At 44.5% G+C, this 21,425-nt stretch overlaps 1 protein-coding gene across 9 annotated transcripts in view; it reads left to right on the forward strand.

Annotated features, from left to right (window-relative positions):
* The window catches only part of GRIP2 (glutamate receptor interacting protein 2), a 496,366-nt gene extending 480,943 nt beyond the window's left edge, over positions 1-15,423 (forward strand). For 7 of the 9 annotated variants that reach the window (XM_077325341.1, XM_077325343.1, XM_077325334.1 and 4 more), the window contains exons 20-24: positions 3,173-3,329; positions 7,302-7,422; positions 8,890-9,129; positions 10,787-10,933; positions 13,122-15,422. In XM_077325341.1, coding sequence (XP_077181456.1) covers positions 3,173-3,329; positions 7,302-7,422; positions 8,890-9,129; positions 10,787-10,933; positions 13,122-13,319 — 863 coding nt within the window. In that variant the 3' untranslated portion in view covers positions 13,320-15,422. Of the gene's footprint in view, positions 1-3,172; positions 3,330-6,892; positions 7,184-7,301; positions 7,423-8,889; positions 9,130-10,786; positions 10,934-13,121 lie in introns of those variants that run through there. The other 2 variants (XM_077325337.1, XM_077325344.1) reach the window with 2 other exon arrangements.
* The last annotated feature ends 6,002 nt before the right edge of the window (positions 15,424-21,425 follow it).

Consider the following 21,425-nt stretch of genomic DNA (forward strand, 5'->3'; position numbering starts at 1 on the left):
GGAGGGGAGGCGCTAGTGGTGGTGCGCAACCTTGCACCTGCATGCATGCACTGACTGGTATGCTGGCGCCACTCTTCCCCCCCCCTCTACGGCGCTGGCTGCTCTGGACTGGAACGGCTACTTCGAACACCAAAGTGCACAACTCTAGTCAAAACTAGCTCCTTGAACCTAACTGGTCCTCCACTGGGAACCAATGCAGCTGCCCGAGAACAGGGTAACATGAACCCTCCACGGTGTTCTAGTGAAGATTCGGCAGTTGCATTTTGGACCTGCTGTAATTTCTAGAGTAGGAACAGGAGAAGGCCCGTGTAGAGTGAGTTACAGAAGTGCAGCCTGGAGGTGACCATTGTATAGATGACTGTGGCTAAGTGATCTGGAGCCAGGTAGGGAACACTAGTAGCCTGTCCTGGCATAAATGGAAAAACACCTCTGGAGCAATTTTGCTGACTTGTGCTTCCATAGAGAAGGAGGTGCCAATTATCACCCCCAGATTCCTGATGGTCTGTGCAGCAATAAGCTGCATGCCATCCAGGCTGAGCAAGCATGCTTCCTCCACTGGCCCCTTCTTACCCAGCCACAGAACCTCCATCTTTGAAGGGCTCGGCTTCAAGCACCTCTGCTTCCAGACACCTGGCCAGTTGCATTTTAATATCACATATTGAATCCAAAGAAATTCAGCCAATTTGTGAAGGTATCTCTCACTTATTCGCTCTTTCTAAATCTGCTCTTCTTCCCCGGCTAACTGTGCACATTTCTGAAGGTCACAGTACTACATCTTTTCAACCTGGACAGTATGCAAGACAAGGGGTGATTCTCAGCATAATCCTAATTGACTTCAATGGATTCAGAAGGGATCCAGAGAATCATAGAGTTGGAAAGGGGTCATACAAGCCATCTAGTCCAACCCCCTGCTCAATGCAGGGTCAGCCTAAAGCCTAAAGCATCCATTAGAAATACCTGTCCAGCCACTGCTGAGGGGGAGCTCGCCATCTCCTAAGGAAGCCTATTCCACTGCTGAACTACTCTACGGGAAAAAAATCCTGATACCTAGCTGGTACTGTTCTACATATAGTTTAAACCCATTCCAACAGGAATCTTTCCTTGCCCTCCTCTAAGTGACAACCTTCAGATACTTAAAGACAGCCATCATGTCCCCTCTCAACCTACTCATCTCCAGACTGAACATTCCCACGTCCCTCAGCCTTTCCTCATAGGGCTTGGTCGCCAGTCCTGATATCATTCTCGTTGCTCTCCTTTACACCCTCTCAATTTTGTCCACATTCTTTTTAAAATGAGGTCTCCAGAACTGCACACAATACTCCAGGTGCAGTCTGACCAATGACTATGATACCTTCTGATTTTGATGGGATGCCTCTGCTGATCGAGCCCAAGATTGCCTTCTTTGCAGCCACATCACACTGTCTGCTCATACTTAGCTTACAGTCCACAAGTATTTCAAGATCTCCTTCACACACGCTGTTACCCAGAAGTGTATCTCCCATCCAGTATGCATACCTCTCATTTTTGTGACCCAGATGTAGAACTCTGCACTTCTTATCGAATTGCATCTTGTTCTCATATGCCTACTTTTCCAGCATGTTCAGCTCTCGTTCAACTCTAAGAAGTCAGTCTTTCAACCGCTGATGAATCTTTACAGAACTTAGGTTTATTTCTGACCTGGATAGTCCAAGCAGGCCCAATCCCTTCAGATCTCAGAAGCTAAGCAGGGCTAACCCTGAGTAATATTTGCATAGGAGACTTCCAATACTAGGGGTCATGATGTGGAGGCAGGAAATGGCAAACTACCTCCAAATGTTCCTTGCCTAACTGAGAGACAGTCCTTGGATCTCTTGGCTCCACTACATATGAGGTTCCACATTCAACCCATCCTCCAGCAGCAGCACTGGCTTCCGATCAAATTCTGGATCAGGCTTAAGGTTCTGTTTATCACCTTTAAGGCCATAAATCGTCTGGGCCCAGTGTACTTGAGGGATCTCCTCTCTGCCTACACCCGTCAAAGAGCCTTGTGGTCCACTACCTCCGACTACCTGATGTTCCCTGGCCTCAGGGAAGCTTGCTTGAACTCAACCAGAGCCAGAGCTTTCTCCATCCTGGCCCCCACATGGTGGAACAAGCTCCTAGAGGAGATCAGGGCCCTGACGGAACTTGAAAGCTCCACAAGGCCCGCAAAAAGGAGCTCCTCCACCAGACATTTGAGGTTGACCTGAACCAACTACTTCCCGCTTGCTTCCAAGCCTCCCTCTATGGTAACCAATGCCAATCTGTCCAGTCCACAGGGTCATTAGTATGCGTTAGTTGACTTAATGTTCTCCCCATTATTTACTGTTCCACTATGTTACCTACTGTTACGATTGTATTATCTGTTCCACATAATATATTTCTGGTAAGGGCTTGGAGGAGGAGCATGTCTTATGGCTCAAGTGCCACTCAGCGCTTAACACCCACTCAGGGAGGCTGTCATGCTCCTGACTGCCACTTCCTCCAATAGGCTTGCCTGTCTCTCCAGTGGCCAGCCAATTGCCTTCCATCCCCCATCCCTGACTACCCCCTCCTCCTTTCACTTCCCTCTGCAGCTCGGAGGTTGCAGATCCCGGCTGCGTGAGAGCTGCCCTGCCAGTGAGTTCCCTAACAGCTGCCTGGTCCTGGGGGCGAGGGGGAAGCCATCCACAGAGTTCTTCCCCCCCTTCCCCCCCAATCTAGCACCCATTGTATTCCTGAATACAACAGGCTTGGCCCCTAGTCAGTGTTATAAATATTGAATTATCTGTATCATTCTTGTTTTATGTAAACCTCCCTGAGCCTTCAGGGAAGGTGTTATATAAATATAATAAATAAATAAATATGCCATATAATAAATAAATACATAGTCTTACTAATCAAGCCAAGGGGAAATAATATTAAACAGATGGGACTATTTTAACATATTCCTTTTTCTGTTCTCCCCACTTTTTGAAGACTGGGGAACCTCCAGGTGACCAACAATTTAAAATACTTTAATGTAGTAACTATAAAACTTTACACAGGAAGCTTGGGTTTCCATTTCTATTGATGTGATCATAATTTATTTTTACCAATAACAGTATTAGCCACGTTTTCTTTAAAAGAAACACAATCCTTCCTGTCTATCTGTCTCCCCTTCGTCATATCGCAGTAGGTACTTACATACCTCAGGCTGTTGGTATTGCTCTTCATCCGCATGAGTGGAGATCCAGCAGACAGAAGAGCAGCACCCCTCCTGGGGATCCCAGGAAGAGTTACCCGTTTATGGATGGCCCTTTCAGTGAGGAGGACTGGGAGAAGCCCAGCAGGTACGTTAGGACACTAAATGATGGAGGAAGGTGGTAGCAAATGTCCATTTATGTTGGTCAGAAGATACTTGGAATAATTCTTTTCATTTTAAAAATGTGGTGCATAAATGTATTTGACAAGAGTGCATATCTACACGTGGTACTGGGTCTTGACTGGGAATGGGGAAGGCTGCTAGTGTTGTTTCCCCTCTAATAGTTATTAGATAGCAGCTGTGACCACTCAGGAAAATCAGCTACATTTAATACAAATAACTGTTAAGGCTTATGGATGCATAATGTTGACATGGGGTGCTACTGACATACCACCTTGTATATTTGACTGTAAAAGGCTACACAAAATATCACAACTCTTCATCTCAAAGCTGATCTTTAGAGCAGTGCTCCCCAACCCCCGGTCCAGGGACCGGTACCGGTCCGTAGATCAGTTGGTACCGGGCCGTGGCTCCTCCTCATCCTCCTCCACAGTTGCTGCCTTGGGGGCTGGCCTGCCAGCTCACCTTTGGTGCTCTCCAGCAGTCACCATGGCTGGGGCTCCCCCTTGGCATGGCACTGTACAGCTGTTGTTGGCAGCGCCCCCCCAGCAGGCTCCCCCTTGGCATGGCACAAACGCGCATGCGCAACCCACCCTCACATGCGCGGTTGCGGTCGCACATGGCGCAAATGCGCATGCGCAGCCCGGCACGGCCCTGCGGAAGCAGGGAGCTGCGGCCCGGTGCCAGGGCCTTCCGGGCCGCGGCCCAGTGGTTGGGGACCACCGCTTTAGAGGATTATCTTCATGGATACATTAATTCAGTGAAAGCATCTGACAATTAATTAGGAATCTGGTTATTCCACTGGAATTATTTTTTAAAACCCTACATTTTAATTGAAAATATCAGGTTTTCATGAGTGCACAAGAATTGCTGGCTATTGTATTAACTGCTCTGTTCTTTCTCCAAATTACTGTATCCTTGTTGCTCTTCTCTAATGTGGCAGACAGACATGGTTACCCAGCTGATTGTGAGGCTCTTCCGAATGCCAAATATAAATACTGGTATCTCTGAGTGATGCTTGGCAATCCTTATGGGAAGAGATGGTTAGGCACTATTGAAAGCCTCAGTGCTTGACAAATAACCTGTTTGCCACTAGAAAAGAGCAAGGGTCCAAGAGGCTTGCCACAAATGTTGTGAGTCTTTCAGGGGCTGCTGGGTTCTTGCTCTTTTCCACTGCTGCAGACAGACTAACATGGATACCCAGCATGATTGAATGGCAAACTGGTTTTATTATAAAAGCTAGACTAGATTCGAGTCCAGTAGCAGCTTGGAAACCAACAGGATTTGGGGGCTATGAGCTTTTGAATTCAAAGCTCCATTTTTCAGATAAGGGGGTTTAAACTGTCATATCATCAAAAGCTCATATCCTGGAAATTGTGTTGGTCTTTGCAGTACTACTAGACTCAGATCTAGTTCTTCCACTGCATAGCAGCACAGCTGCCCTCTAAATGATTTTAATGTATCTTTCTCTGAAAGAGGTTAAAACATTATTTCAACATTTCAGTCCCCAAATAGTGCTATGAATAGATATTAATTTAACCAGTGATAAAGCAAAGACATTCTGAAAACATTCAGATCTGTCTAGACTGAACCGAACAAAATAATGCTTGAATAAGTGTTTTGAGAAAAGAATTGGGCCTGTAAACTGAAGAAAGCAGTTTTGCACAACTAGAATGTCATTGGGTAGATGTTGGTCTGTTGTCTTATGGGTTTTTTTGTTTTTTGTTTTAAAAGAAGCTAAAATACCATTAACATTTTGAAGCTGGTATTTGGCTTTTTGATTATCCAGATACTGGTTTAATTAGCTTGGGGACACTCTTTTAATAATTGAGGTAAATTAATTGGAGGCATGTAACGTTTTTCATTTGTGGCTCACATTTGATCTTGATTAATAGGCAATCTTTTGTTGCTAAAAGTGCTAATAGATACTTGGGAACGCTACTTGGGATGTACATTTACACGTAAGAAGCCACAGTCATTTGGAGGTGTAGTGTACTTGGGTGGTTCAACATGAGGTATAAAAATAACTGTGGCTTCTTACAGGGAGGCGTACATCTCAAGTGTGTCAAAATCTTTTGAATTAATCAGAACTCTTCAGAGTAACTTTGTCAGTTCTTCATAACTTAAGGCAGTCTGGATAAAGGTTAAAGCAAAAGGTTGCTGCTATCCTAATGGACCAATCATTGGCTGTTTTTTGCCCACGTCCCACCAACTATTTTGTCCACCAAGTATTAAGCATGAATCCAAATGATAGATTCCTGCCAAGCTATATGTTGAAGCACAAAAGAGTAACAACTGTATTAGGTTCTCTGGAACAATCTTTTACCTGCGATTTGCTGCCTAGATTGCATACTAGGGGATACCCGTCTTCCTGCGGCTTCCTTAACTCAGTGGTTTGCTTATGTCTCAGTGGCTCTGCCTCAGTACTGCACCCATCCGGAGAACGAGGCCCAGGGAGAACTTGGATGAGATAATAAAAAGGAAAGCAAACCAGCAAAAGGAACTAAAACACACACATTCACACCTCAATTCAGCATCCCTTGTGTTTGTGTCACAGTTCTCTGTAGTGTTGACCCATTAAAGCAGCAATCATCTCCTTGGCATGAATTTCCAAACCATTTCATATGACTTTGGTTCACCTTCAATCCCTGTTTTCCCTTTAAGGTGCAGAGGAGCGATGACTGAAGCCAGTTTGTCCACTATAGTGACTTTTCCATGTGCTTGGGAAGTCAATGCTGCCATTCTGTGTCAGGGTTTTACATGGCAGCGTCCGAATCGGCTATTCCAGGCCGATTCGGACACTGCTACGCACAACCCTAGTCTTGATACATGAGTATGAACTTGCACAATACAAGTCTGGGCTATATTTGCAGAAACAGAGTTCACAACTCTGGTTTCACTGTCTGAGGGGTTCAGTCCACCAGTATTCAGGGGGAAAGGAGGCTTTTTCCTCCCTGAAAGCGTGTCCACAAATGCAGTGCATGACTCTTCCCCACAGGAATTATTGACATCGCTTATATGGAAGTTAAGGTAAGAGGCACATTCAGGGTCACAGCTCAGATGAGGGACACCATTAGTTTCCAGCCTAAGTGACCTCGGCTGTTGAAAACCAAGCCTCTGCCTGCATACCTATCATAGGTTCAGTTGCTTGTTCCAATTATGTAGATGAAAACACTGGACCAGCTTTTGGACTGCGGGTTTCCAACGCTGGGCGGAGGTGGTGATTAGCCAATAGGCAACCCTGAATCCCTTTCTGTACAGAGGTATTTTCCTACATCATATAAAGGGAAAGGCGATGGATGTACCAAAAACATAACAAGAGATTAGATGCTGAAGGAGAAAAGTGTCTGGTCAGCTGACAGGTCTTGTTAAGTCTTCTGGGTATGATCATGTACAAAGTTGAATTGGTGGTTGAGTCTAGGGAAAAATCATTTTATATACATCTTTTTTACATTTACTCCCACAGAGACCTGATGTATTTATCATTTTCTCACCATGTCTGTTACCCTCTGTGTTTTTCTCTTTTCTCAGGTGTTCTGTGTCTCAGATCTGAACTCTGTCCCATCCGCCTTTGTACTAACAGTCTCTGAGGCTCCTGGTTTACCCATAATGCATCCTTTTTTTTCTTTTCTCTATTTCACCAAAACGTCTTCCTAAACCTACAATCTTCCTACAGGCACTTTTTTATTTACCCTTTTGAACTTGACATGTACTACACCAGTTTAATTCTTCCTTTTGAAGGACTTTTGCCCTGTTAGTAAAAGTGCATGGAGGTTTTGTATTTGGACTCTCTTGCCTGAAAAAGTTCACATTGTTTGCTTTTGTATATGAAGACTCTGCCAAGTCTCTGCTTTTACTGGCGAGCCACTTGCTGTAGCCTTGCGGCTTCCATCCCGCTGCAGAGGAGTGCTGACAATCTTTGGTTCCTACGTTACAACAGATATCCCAACCGCCAAAATGGCCTTGAGACCGCACATGAGGATAATTTTTGGCGTGTTTTTGGAGAAGCTTTGGAAGACCTGGAAACTTGCGGCCAGTCTGAACTTTTGAGGGAGATTGAGGTAAATTTAGCACTTGGAAGCTCAACTGCTGTGGCCACATCTAAAAAGTTCTCTCCCCCTTTATGTTTTTTGAGCTGAAACTCTCCAGTTGGGGATAGGGCAGAGAGCAATGGTAGGGTGAACAGATGATCTCAAATTCTTTTATTTCCCCAAGTTGTTCAGAGTGCTGGGATTGCTCTTCCAGTTTCCAACCTTGCTCTTGGACAAGTGGATGGCAGGGGGCAGTCCTGCATTTTGTCTTGGAGCTGCAGCCTTTGTTTTTCCCAGGAGGCCCCTGGCCCTCAGGAGCAGCCGACTAGGTGGTACGAGGGCCTGCAGCAGGAAGAGTGGATGTAAGAAAGTCCTGTGGCATAAAAGTCTATGGTTCCTTTATGCCATTTTTCTTTGGCGGGGAGACTCACATCCAAGTTGAGCAAGACAGTACAAGGATGCAAAAATGAGCATGTTGGCAAATCAGGCCCACTGCTCTCAAATCAGCCTCTGTCCATTAAATCCAGGGTTTTAGGAGCTGGTGTCGCTTGTACGCATACAATCCCAGTTTAAGCCTCTTTCAAGCCAGAGGGTGCTGCTTACATTTCCAATGCTTGAGCCACCCTGATGGGCATGTTACCAAATACCTCAGCTTTTACAAGTGCAATAGAGGAGAACAGTAAAAGGGGCAAGGAAGAAGGAAGATTAAGTCTTTCTTCCCGTGCCATTTTTTTCTAATGGAGAAACTGATCCACTAGTTGTTTTTACTCCTACTGGATAAAGGATACCAGTACACAGAACATGTTGGTCACTGGAAAAGACAATCATGCTGGGAAGAGTTGAAGTAAGCAGGAAAATGGGAGGGCCAAACATGAGATGGAAAGACTCAGTAAAGGAAGCAACAGCTTTCAGTTTGCAAGACCTGTTAATGATAGGATGTTTTGAAGGTCATTCATCCATAAGGTTGCCATAAGTTGGAGGCAACTGGGTGGCACTTAATATGAGAAAAAAAGCATCTTAGATGTGACTTTTTCCAGTAAAAAGCAACAAGGGGAGAGAAACGATAAAATAAAGTCTCCTCCCACACAATTCTCCTTGATCAGAAAAACCCAAAGACTGCCTTTGCAAAAGAGATCTTGTGCCATTTAAAAAAGAAGAAGGAAGGTGTAGTAAATCCTTGTGAAGGCTGACATTTCTCATCTACCCAGATACAATCCTGCAGCACCAACCCCAAGCCAAATGGCAGGTCATCATTTGTAGTAAACAGGTGTATTGATACTTCTATTTCTAACTTTCTCTGCTGGTCTTTCCAACTTCTTGGAAGTTGAGGGGGGAAACGTTACTAAGAGAGATGCAATATCCACCGTTTTTTAAGCATGCTCAATACTACAGGGCAGGAGATTTGAAACCTGCCTTCTCCTAAAGCTGGACCTCACAAGCTCTGCTTCTTCACAGAGTTCACATTGCTAATTTGATTTTATTTCATTTTTCCTGCAGGCGTCCATCATGACTGGGAGTGTGCATAATCTGGGTCTTGATGGGGGCAAATTGCTCGTGAACTCTGTGAACCAGTCAGGATTGAGCCCATCAAGGAAAGGGAATTCCAAGAGCTCAGGGGAAGGGCAGGGCCACAACAATGTCACTCCTACCAAGAAAAATGAGAGGAATTTGGAAATCAAGATGGTTAAGGAAGAGATTCAGGAAATCATGTCTCCCACTCCTCTTGAACTGCACAAGGTATGCATTAAGAATGGGTTCCTTTATAGGCTGTAGGTAATTTCTAACATGAGAAAGTGAATTTTGTTCCAAATGCATCCTCAGATGGCTAACAGCGGCTGCTTGCTGAGATGCTTGATTTAATACAAATACAAAGGTGACACAGTTATCAAAACTATTTAATTGTGACTAAGAGTAAAGAGGTATGAGCCTCTGGGAGAACGGTATATATAAATATAATAAATAAATAATAAATAATCCAATATCCCAGGTACATAGGAATGCTTACTGTAGCACTAGCCTCTCCAACAAAGTGTCTGGGGACTGAAAGAACTTCATAAGAGCCCAGTTGGGTCAGACTAGTCATCCATCTGGTCCAACATTCTGTTTCATACAGCGGCCAAACAGTTGTTCTGGAGACCCAACAACCAGGGCACAAAGGCTAAGGCTTTCCCTTGATGTTGCCTCCTAGTACTGGATTTCAGAGGTTTCTTGCCTCTGCATATGGAGGTTGAGCATACCTAGTAGCCATTGATGGCCCTTCATCCATGAATCTGCTTAACCTCCTTTTGAGGCCCTCTATGCTCATGGCCACCTTCTGTCCTGGATCAGTTGCCCACCAACTTAATTGGATGCCTCCAAGTGCTAGTATTGTGGGAGTTAAAAATGAGCTGCTGCTGCTGTGACTCAAGGCAGATTACATAATGTAAAATATGTACAATCCACAGGATGAGCCATCCAATAAGTAATGAATTGGGTTTGGACTACAGAAATTGTAAAACAAACGGATCTCAAAACAGTGCTGAAGGCATTTCACAGCGAGTTTGCTCTGGAATGTGATACAGCAGTCTCTGATAGTTTCTTTAAGATTAGATATCTGCTTTCACACTATTTTTAAAGAGAAGCTTAATTGTAAACATGCTGACTAAAACCGCTACCTTCTTACAAAGGTCTGTGACTCAGGAGAAGAGCCTCTGCTTTGTATGCAGAAGGTCCCAGATATAATCCCCCGCGACTCCTGTTAAGAGGACCAGGCGGGAGGTGAAACCCAGTCTGTGTAGGCAACACTGATGGTCCAATGATCTGATTCAGTGTAAGGCAGCTTCATGTGTTCGTGAGTCTGAAGAACTGGATTAATTTTTTAAATTTATTTTTGTATGCGTGCAGCTAGCTAGGGAATCCGTGCTCATGGGCATACTTGGCTTAATGTCTGGTTACCACAGTCACTTTTAATTTTTGCTTCCTCTTTGTTGCATAGAACATATGAATGTGTCTCCAGTTGGTAGCATTTGTTGTTAACCTTTGGGGGATATAGTGAAGTTCAAACTTTTTGCCAGAAAGAACAGCTGTGAGAACACATTCATAAAGAATAACTGCCATGTGATCACCAAGAAGAAGAAAAAAACTGTCTTGGGATCACTTTACTGTGTTAATAAACATAGGGAAACTGAGCCTGGTGCTCTTAAAGCAATGAAATAGGTTTCCCTCTAGTCCTCACTTGACACTTTATTCCCTGTACCACATGTTGTCACCCCCCCCCCTAAAATTACCACTTTGCCCAAAGTCAGTAAAAAGAACTTCACAATGAGATGAACTTTATCGTATCATAAAGCTTCATGTCACATTTTCCCCTTACTTTCTATCGGCTGGAATGCATTAGACTTGTCTTTTCTTGTAGATGACTATCTACAAGGATCCAGAGACAGAAGACTTTGGGTTCAGCGTCTCAGATGGCTTGCTAGAAAAAGGCGTCTACATTAACATGATCCGTCCAGAAGGGCCAGCCGACCAGTGTGGCCTCAAGCCTTATGACAGAGTCCTTCAGGTAATTGATGCAAGCGGTGGGAATAGTTTTAAGTAATTGGAATGGATGTATTTTAGCAATGTATAGTATCATGCACTATTTACCAACAAGGCCTGGATTAGCTTTTGAGTAAGCTATGGCAGTATCATAAGATAATGGGGTAGATCCATTGCCACATTTCTGTGGGCTCAAGGATTTCTGCCTATAGATTGCAACTTTCTCAATTCTCTCTTCCTGTTGTTATGTGCGAAGTCGTGTCCGACCCATCGCGACCCCATGGACAATGATCCTCCAGGCCTTCCTGTCCTCTACCATTCCCCGGAGGGCAGCCCAAAAGAATCCCTGTTCCTGGGGTGGGATGGGGGGGTCCCTTTCCTCCAGGAGCGGGATTTCAAGGGCAATTTCTAGCATCTGTGCTGGTGGGAGGGTGGAGATGATAAAGGTGTGCCTACTCCTATGGAAACATAGTGTTCGATTCAGCCCAATGTATTAATAGAATCATAGAGCTGGAAGGGGCCAGATAGGCCATTGAGTCAACCCCTCTGCTCAATGCAGGAGCAGCCTAAAGCATCTAGGGTAAGCATCTGTTGAGCCATCAAGGGTTTAAGCTGTCAAGAGATTAAGGATATGGAAGGAGGTATAAAACCTTACACTGACACACACCCAAGCACAATTAATCCCTGTATGGTTGGCACCTTCAGCTGTCCCCTTTGGCATGCATTCTCAGTTCTACGATTTCACAGGTGAAAAATCCAAACTTCCCACTCCTGAACAGCAATCATTTTTATTATGTTAGAGAGAAGTATTGGAATTCCCCTTCAATTTCTCTTTGCTTTTCAGCATTTACAAAGCTTCATTGGCTGTGTGACAATCCACACATGGAGGGTCTGCAACAGAAAGTCTGGCTACACTTCGGGAAGCTTTGTCTGTGCTTGTTTCAGTTCATAGCCAGCTGACTAGCTGCGCACTCATTCTTTCCCAGCCTCTAGTAAAAGGCCAGCAAAAAGAAAGAAATTCCCCCCCTCCCACCCCCAAAATTAATTAGGCTGTCAGCCACACTGCTGCTGGATGCTGGCACTGTCCCCGCCTGTGCAAGCGTCAGTATTCCCCCAAATACGAAGTCCAAGGGGGAGGCAAGAGAGAGAGGCACGTGAGACACCCCTAATTGTAGTCAATTATTTAGTTGAAATACGTACACTCTTTTCTTGCCGTACTTGAAGCTGGTAAAATTGACCATCGCATGGCTTCTGTTCAAGCAGTGTAGGAGAAAGTATTGAGCTGTGGGCAATTGTTCACATATTTCCAAATGATAAAGGGAAATAAATTCATTCGGATTAAGTAAGTGGTAATCCTGATCTGGGTGCCGAAGAAGTGGCATTATAATAGCCTTTGATTCTTCAGGGAAGTGGGGTTGGGAATACCCCCAAAAAAGATTACGTGAGGCTTCTGACTTGATTGCAAGCATGCCATTTTCTTGGAATGTCCTCTTTGTTTTTTACATCTTGCAAAAATAAAGGGACTGTCCTGAAACTATCTTGCTTGGAAGGTTGGATGGTGAAATAGACAAAGAAATCTCCAGTCTTTGCTACTTCTGAACATTTTTTCTACGTATTGACTTATTCTCAACAGAACTGAGATCTAACCTGCCAACTGAGATGGCCTCATTCACCAAGTCTGCATTCCGCACCATTTATCCTACGGCAAGGATTTGTTTACTTTGCAGAGCACCTTTCTTACCTTGGCTCAAGGTGGATTCTACAGTGTAGATCAGAGCAATCAATAGAACAAAATGCATCTATTAGGCAGCGCAAATGACAAGCCATGAGATGTCTGTCCCACCCCAACTCCCAATTCCTTAGAAATCTGTACTGCTTCCTGGCTGACAAGCAGAATTATAGCCAGTTTGGGGTTAATAGGGTGGCTACAGCTTTACTGGTTATAAGAAAAAGAAAAATGGTTTCAAGAAATGAAGTATTCCACCCTTAAATATGATATGCAAAAGCCAAAACAATTGTAACATATATGCAATGTATAATTGTATATAACTGTATGGTGTCATGTAATAGGATCCAGAATTGCAGTCTATGACAGGCTATCTTTTGTCTTGCATTCCAAGTTGGTAAAGGAAAATGGCACCATTGTTTAATTAGTTCCAGTTGACTCTGTCTCCTCCCCCCCAAAAATATAAATTTTCCATCCATCCCTTCAGGTCAATCGCATCCGAACGAGAGACTTTGATTGCTGTTTGGCTGTTCCTCTGATATCTGAGGCGGGAGACAAACTGGACCTAGTAATCAGCCGAAACCCCCTAGCCTTTGCTGCCAATGCCCGGTTAGATGACCATGGAAATCTGTCTGGCCAGTCATCTGTTGGTGTGGAGGTCAAGGCCAACATGCAGACACTCTGAATGAGGCCTTGTTGTCAGCTGTTCTTGAGGCTCTACGAAGGAGCTTCTGGATGTCTCGTGCTTTGTTTGTTTTGGGTTTTTTTCCAGTTTTCTGTTTTTCTTTTGCACTAGTATTTGTGGTTACTCTTTGTAGCGTAACTTGCCATGATGAAGTGGGTATCCAGCTAGCCATGTCTTGAAGCCTATCAGGCTTGGCCTTGATGTTCCAGTGAAGAACTTTGCCTTTGGCTAATGCAAATGATGGAATGTGCTGCTGGCCACAGAATGCAGCATCCAGTGCATCTCACCTGTCGGGAGAACATCTTTCTCCAGTCCATCACTTGTGGTCTGCCAGAGCTTCTCCAGTGCATGGGCTAATAGGAAATGGGCCATCTCTTTGCCCCAATCTGAAGGGCTTGGACACATGGTGCTATTTTTGTTGTTGTCGTTTGCTTTGTTGAATCATGTACAGTAGAATTTTAAAATAACCCCCTTGTTTCTGTGAAAGACCCCCCTGCACTCTCCCATGGCCTTTTCTTAAACAATTGCAAGAACCTTGAATACCTTCTCCAAATTCACTCTGTCACCATCACTTTCTCACGGTGCAACAATGAATTTTCCTTAAAACCAAGAGCAGATTTCACTTCCTATGGTTTCAGTTAAAAAATAAATAAACATAAGCCGATTGTCAGCATTCTGACACTTAAAAATCTCTCCCTCCACTTCACGCACTTGATCTTTGGGACAAAACTGAAGCACCTGTGCCACTGTATGGCTAAAGACATAGTTTCTTTCCTACATTTTTTTAGAAGGCACTTGATATAGAACACAGCATATTGGTGAATAGCTGCCCAGGGCCACCAGGTCCGTCCTGTGCACACACTGTGCCCCTAATCTGTTCCTTGTGGATGGACATAAGTAAGCCTTGTACCCCCTTGTCACTGTTGGCATGAAAGACATCCTGTGCTCGATCGATATTGTGTCCCCCCGTGTGCCCTCCATGGAAGTACACGTTTTTATCACATGATGATGATGAGGTTTGACACTCTTGTAGCCACTCCAAGCATCAGCCCTGTTCTCAGTTGTTACCTTCGCTGTGGCCAGTAAGCACACTTTGTGACCCTGTGCCCCGTTCCCTGCATCTTCCTCCTCCAACCTTTCCCCTGGGAAGTGATAAATGGGTGTGAATTCACATGCAGTTGAATGATCTGCCTGCAGCAAAAGGGTTTGAATGAAAGTGAGGCTGTGATCTCTTCCTGTTTATGTCTTGCTTCATGGCAGAAGATTGTCTTGCAAATCTTTTTCTGGCCAGGACAGTTGCCTGTGCCACGGTATGTATGTGGAACAGTACTTTACTGCAGTGATTTCTGATGGACCCTGCTTGGGAATCTGAGTACTTTCTTGATCTGAGGACGTGACCTCTGTTCCTTTGTACTCACTCAGTACAGGGTTTTTCTTTCCTTTTTTTGTACAGTGTGATGCATCTTAAGGAGCCATGTTTTGGTACAGGTTAGAAACCTTCTCTGTTCAATTAAGGCTAAGCCAAGAGCAGTTCCCAGGCCAAGCTGTGATTGTGTCTACTTCCCCACTCCCCCTTACACTTCTTGGGCCAAGAAGATCCCTCAAGATGTGCATGGAGTCCCAAGGGGCTGTCTCTAGTTGTAGCCATTCTCTTTGCAACGTATGCAATATTCCATACCATTGCTGCCATAACCTAGATAACGTGCCATAAAAAGAAAACTGCAGAGCATTGGCAGTTGAGCAGAAAAGGGGGTTTTATATGCAATATTCTCAAAACGGCAGAAGCTCGAACGTGGCTTCGAATAGGTTTTTAATGAAGACTTTTAATAAGGCTTTAAAAAAAAATTGGTCCTTGTATCCCTTCCTATGCATTTTGAATGATATGAAAATGAAATGCATTACTTAAATGTGTATTTTTATCTATATATTAGAGTGTATTCCTTGTAAAGTATTTTTATATGCGGATTTTCTTATGTATCTATGAAAGCACAATATTCAAAGAATATTTTAGTCCTGTTTTGGACATATTTGTAAATCTATGTATTTAAATGGTATTGCAATTCCTTTGATTTTTTTAATTAAATAAAAATAAATGAAACAGATGTCTTGCGTTCTGCCAAAGCTTGAATCTAAACTGTGTGTCTGTATGGTCTGCATCTGCTTGCTTTTCGATCGCTGCTGCCTAAGGCCATATTTCTATCTGACAGATATCAGAAACATGTCCTAGAATCCGGTTTGAGATGCCACAGGACCCAAATGGTTACTGAGGAGTAATCTAGTCAAAGGAAGCATGCTTCAAGGACGCCATTGATTTTAATGGTCCTAGGAATCTAGTCCAATTGAACTTAATGAGCATTCTTTAGTGCTTCATATTGCAGCATGATATGTATTCTTAAGTGCCGTTGGAAATTCCATTGCAAATATTCAGCTTGAACAAGATGGCATTACTAAATGGAAATTATTGTGTTTTTTTACTGTGGCTCAGAGCTACACAAACCCACTTTGCCAATGAGAGTGTGCATGAGCGATGCATATTTCTTTGCCTGCACTGCAGAACTATCTGATAAACTAGAGCAAAAGTCCAGTAGCACCTTAAAGTCTGTCTGCAGCAATAGATAAGAATTGGAACAGGTTTGTGGCATGATATGAGATTTCATTAGTCACTTCAGATATTTGAGGAAGTGAGAAGTGACTCACGAAAGCTCATACCCTGCCACAAGTTTTGGTAAGGTGCTTCTGCATTTAGGTAGAAAAAGCAAGTGCTTCATTACAGAGACCTGTCTTGGCAGTAGTATGCGCAACAAGAATCTAGGGATCATAGTAGTCCATACACTGAACATGAGTCAGCAGTATGACACAGTGTCTAAAAAGACAAATGGGATTTGGGGCTGTATCAAAAGCAGCATAGTGTCCAGAATACGGGAGGTGATGGTATCGCTGTGCTCTAATCTGGTTAGACCTCACTTAAGAGTTCTGTGTTCAGTTTCAGGCAACTCAATTGAACAAGGATGTAGATAAACTGGAGCGCATCCAGAGGAGGGCAACAAAAATGGTGAGGGGTTTGGGGACCAAGACATATGAGGAAAGGCTGGGGGAGCTTGGTCTGTTTAGCCTCGAGAGAAGACAACTAAGAGGTGATATGGCAGCCATCTTCAAGAGCTTGGAGGCTTGTCACATAGAGCAGGGGTAGTCAACCTGTGGTCCTCCAGATGTCCATGGACTACAATTCCCATGAGCCCCTGCCAGCAAAGGCTGACAGGGGCTCATGGGAATTGTAGTCCATGAACATCTGGAGGACCACAGGTTGACTACCCCTGAAGAGGATGGAGCAGACTTGGTGTCTGTTTTCCCAGAGGGTCAGGCCAGAACCAATGGGATGAAATTAATTCAAAATAATTTTTGGGTAAACACCTGGATGAAGTTCCAGACTAAGCGGCTGTTCACGCCCAAAGCAGCCAGTGCCATAGGGCGGGAGGGGAAGCATAAGTGCCGGCTGCTTTAGGCATGAATGGCCACTTCAGAGGCTGAAGCGCCCAACCCTACTCCTGACAGAGCAGTTCCTCATTAGAACAGACTTCCTTGGGAGGTGGTAGGCTCTCCTTCTTTGAAAGTTTTAAGCAGAAGCTAGAAATGCTGATTCTGTGAATTTAGAAAGATTGTAAGTGGGTGGGAAGAAAGAAGGGATTTTGCCTGAACTTGGCTCTTGTGGCTCTTTCTTGCATTCCTAGGGTAATGCCAATCACCACTTTGGCCAGGGATGCTGTTCTTTTTTTGGGGGGAGGGGGTTATCTGGGCTTGGAATTGGGGTAATTGTGGGTGGGCAGGTAGTTGTGAGTTTCCTGCATCCTGAATATTTTACCATCCTATTCAGATGGCATGAGGGCCAAAGTTGTGAGCACATTGTGTTGTCTGGGTATGTGGTAAAATGTAGAGATTTGTGTAAAAACAAATTACAATTTTGTGCTGCTGACCCCTTAAAACTGCAATTCATGGTAGGCAAAAGTTTTTCTAACTAGCCTTTCATCTTCCATCACAAAGTAATGTTCTTTAGACAGAAGGAAGAGGGGGGATGCCACTATTGCTAATCTTATTCCCTTTGATCAGTAATTATCATGAGCATTCGTGTACACGCACACTTATAAACTGAGTTTTTTCAGCACAGTATTTCACACTGAAAAAGCCCTCCTCGGCTTATGCGCAGGTATATAGATAATTGAAATAATGGCCTGCTCCCAGCCAGCCAATCGTAGCATTGCCTTCTGCAAAGGTTTTGAAAGCTGAGCTTGTTGCTCCCAGCCAGCCAATCGTAGCATTGCCTTCTTGCTCTGGCAGCTGAGCTTGCTCTGGCAGCTTGTAGGACATCAATGGTTAGACTGAGGGACTCTGATCTTCCCCCCCCCCTTCTTTTCCTAATCACTTCTTCCAAACTTTTCTTTTGGTTTCTGTGGGTGGGGTAAGTTTTGGGGGTGCTTTGGGATTTACTGTATCTTTCTCCTAGTGTTTCTTTCTTCTTTTGAGGGGCGGCATTGTTTGCCTTTTCTTCTTGGGGTTGTGTTTCTTTTAAAAGTTGATTTTTACAGTTCTTTCAGTGTTCAGTTTTACAGTTCTTTCAGTGTTATGTTCTGGGGGGGGCACAATAGCTGTAGTTAGAGTAGTCCATTCTCCCTGTTTGGTAGCTGTTGTACTTGTAGTAGGTTGCCAACTTCGGGTACTGTTGTTCTGCTCTGGTTTGCTGGCCTGGGGGGCACTGTTTGGTTCTCCTGCCAGAGTTGTTCTCACAGAGCAGTTCTGTCAGTCCTCTCTCAGGGTGTCTGGCATCAAGAGAGGAAGGGAAGGCAATTGTAACCTGCTTTGAGACTCCTTTGGTTAGTGAAAAGTGGGGTGCAAAAACCAGCAGCTATTCATCCTCTTGACTTTTCTGTATTTGTTGGGGGAGGCAGAGGCTGGATGGAAGAGCCTGTGATGATGGAGCATGGATTAAGCACTTAGGCAACCCTGTAAATTTACCAGTAGCTGCTGCATTTCCCACCCTCGGCTTATATGCGAGTCAATAAGTTTGCCCAGATTTTGTGGTAAAATTAGGTGCCTCGGCTTATATGCGAGTATATACGGTAAATAACTTTTGACATCTGTAACATTCTCTCTATTTAGGAAAGATATTTTCTCAGTATAATTGAGAGCGATTCTTTCCCATCCCTGGGTGCTGTTGTCTCTGGGAAGAAGGGAACTGTTGTGACTCTTGAGCATATTAAACTGTTGAACATAAAGGTTTAGAAATAAGTTCATAGATCTTGTTATAGGCAGTTATGTCATATAAATAATACGGGGGTCATCAACCCCTGGTCTGCGGCCCGGTGCCGGTCCGTGACAGCATCGGCAACGGGCCGCGGCTCCCTCTCCCTGCTCCCCCCCCCGCAGTGAGAAGCTTGCCAGGCCGCAAGCAAATTGGCCACAAATCGGGGGGGCAGGGAGAGTGAAGCGTGGCCACCAGCACGCCGCTGGGCGCAAACATGCATGCGCAGAGCTGCCACGCATGCACGTTTGCGCCCCCGCACATGCGCATTTGCATAGGGCTGCCGCGCATGCGCGGCGCCCCCGGGTCGCCCTCTCTCCCTATCCCTTGGTGGCAAGCTGCAACAAGAAAAAGGTTGCGGACTGCTGATCTAATGCATATAAATCACACTGTACGCTTGTTTCACTAAGAACTATATATAAGCTTTCAGATTCAACCGTCTGTTCTGTCAGAGTCTTGGGCTCTCCTTAAGCCTATGAGTAGCCTGTATTGCCTGTGAGTGCTGAGGCCACCATGCCCCCCCCCCGGCCTTTGTGAGAAATATTACCTTGATTGTCCCAGAGGCTCTCCTAATTCTCTCTCTTCCACCAAGCCTCCTCCTCAGACCTCTTCCCAATACCAAGTCTCTCTCTCTTTCTAACTTCCTAATTCTCACTCCCTAACTCTAACTGCCCTTTTTGGAATTCTCCCCCCTAGAGCCCTCCAAGGCCACTCCGACCTGCTCCTTCAGGAATGCCCTCTCCCACCGGGGACTCCTAGATCCTCTATAGCTCCCTTTAGGGTCCTGTCTGTGTGGGTCTGTCACAATGTCCTTTGGCTTTCCCTGATCATTTTTATGTTTTCCACCTCCAGAGCAAAGACACTGGCACATCTTGTTTAGTTTTTTCACCATAAATTATGTATCTGTGTGAATTCTTTAGGTGAACAGGAGGGATATCCAGAGAGTCATCTCTATTCAATTCATTCATTCATTCATTCATTCATTCATCATTCATTCATTCAATTTAAACTCATCCCAACGCTAACAGTACCCTAAATATCTAAGGAGGGGGGGAGAGGAAGAGGGCACAGATAGAATTTGCTACCGCTGCATCTATAGGAGGGCCCCCGATCTCTGTGCATCAAACCCATTGAGGGAACAGAAAGCTGCCAGGTGTTTTTCCTCTGTTTCTGCTAAGCAGGCATTAAAAACGAGAGAATGGAGAAGAGATTCCCAAGAGGGCAGAAAGCTGCCTGGAGAATTATTTTTCTGTCCACATCCCTCTTTGCTTTCTAGAATTCTTTCCTAAACAAAAGATTTCTGAACTCTCAGACTGTGTTGTAGAAGTTCAGGGAATAGAACTGTTTGTTCATTTGATCTCTCTCTCTCCCAATCTCTCTCTGTACCTCCTCACACCAGCTTTGGAAAGAATTAACCACAGGAGTTTCAACCAGAGTAGGAAGATTGGTGGTATGGCACCTAGCTTAAGCAAGGTCTTCAGTTATGAGTGTTCATTGTCTTGTGTCTTGTGGTGCAGCCCCACACTGGGACTGCTCAAACGCAGGCCAGCCACAGAAAGTCGTTTCTAGTTTAGCTCCTATAGGGGGCGCTACCACATTCCCTTACCAAAAATGGTATTGGAAGCATCTTTGCCATGATAGACATCCTTTGAAATACCCCAGTAGTTATAACTGCCACTGCTGGACATGTGACAGAATCCTCATAGGAATGGATAAAAGTGAAATAACCCAAAATGCTGAAGTAAAGATATCTAATCTTGCTATAGCTATGGGATTAATTGCTCAGATTCAGTAACATAAAGGCCAGTAAAAGCAGAAACTACAAAAATTATGTGCGTATATGCACCAAAGCCATGTGTGCACACAGAAAGTCTTTTTTATTCTCCCTACCTTCCTTCTTCTGATTAATGTTCAGCAGGGAAGACTATATTCCATCAGGCAACTCTTATCTGTGATCTTTGGACTCTCTCCTCGGTATGAATTTTTAGCAAAACAAAGACCATTAGAGGTTTGGCACCTGGTAGCCAATTCTGTCTCTTTTTAAAGGCAGATCTGAGGTTTTTCTATGAACTGCAAAAGTGCTTGTCAACAATATGTGGCAAATGTGGATTCAGCATCCAGCCAAGGTAAATTGCTCTCCTTTGAGAGGGTCACTGTTCATAAAAGGGTTGGATTGATATACCTGCTCTACCGTTTACTTTGTGTAACAAAATGGTTATGGCAACCATTAGCTACAAAATGCCTCTTGTATATAAAAAGCTATGAAAGGAAACCAAGAAAAATATTGTGTGAGAGGACAGGTGACATATTCAATGGGTTTGGGTAGCTGGAGGGTTCAAATCTTCCCTCAGCAACAAAGTGCATGCAGTGATACTGAGCTTTGCCTTTCAGCCTAACTTGCCTCCAAAGGTAGCTGTGAGGATAAAATGTGTGTGTGGGGGGGGGGAGGTGGGTAATTCCCATATTGTGTTAGTTGTTCTCTTATTAGCCTTCCTCTCCCCTCAACACACACCTTGTGAGGAAGAGGAAGTTTTCTCTACCTGAAAGGGTCTTAAAGTGGCTTACAGTCACCTTCCCTTTCCTCTCCCCACAACAGACACCCTGTGAGATGGGTGAGGCTGAGGGAGCCCTGATATTCCTGCTCGGTCAGAACAGCTTTATCAGTGTTGTGGTGAACCAAAGGTCACCCAGCTGGCTGCATGTGGGGGAGTGGGGAATCAAGCATGGCTCGCCAGATAAGAAATCCACTACACCAAACTGGCTCTTGTAGATGGGACTGAATTCGGAGATAACTGCTCTGTCTCCCCCCCACA

This window comes from Paroedura picta, chromosome 3 (assembly GCF_049243985.1).
Source record: "Paroedura picta isolate Pp20150507F chromosome 3, Ppicta_v3.0, whole genome shotgun sequence".
Taxonomy (NCBI): domain Eukaryota; kingdom Metazoa; phylum Chordata; class Lepidosauria; order Squamata; family Gekkonidae; genus Paroedura; species Paroedura picta.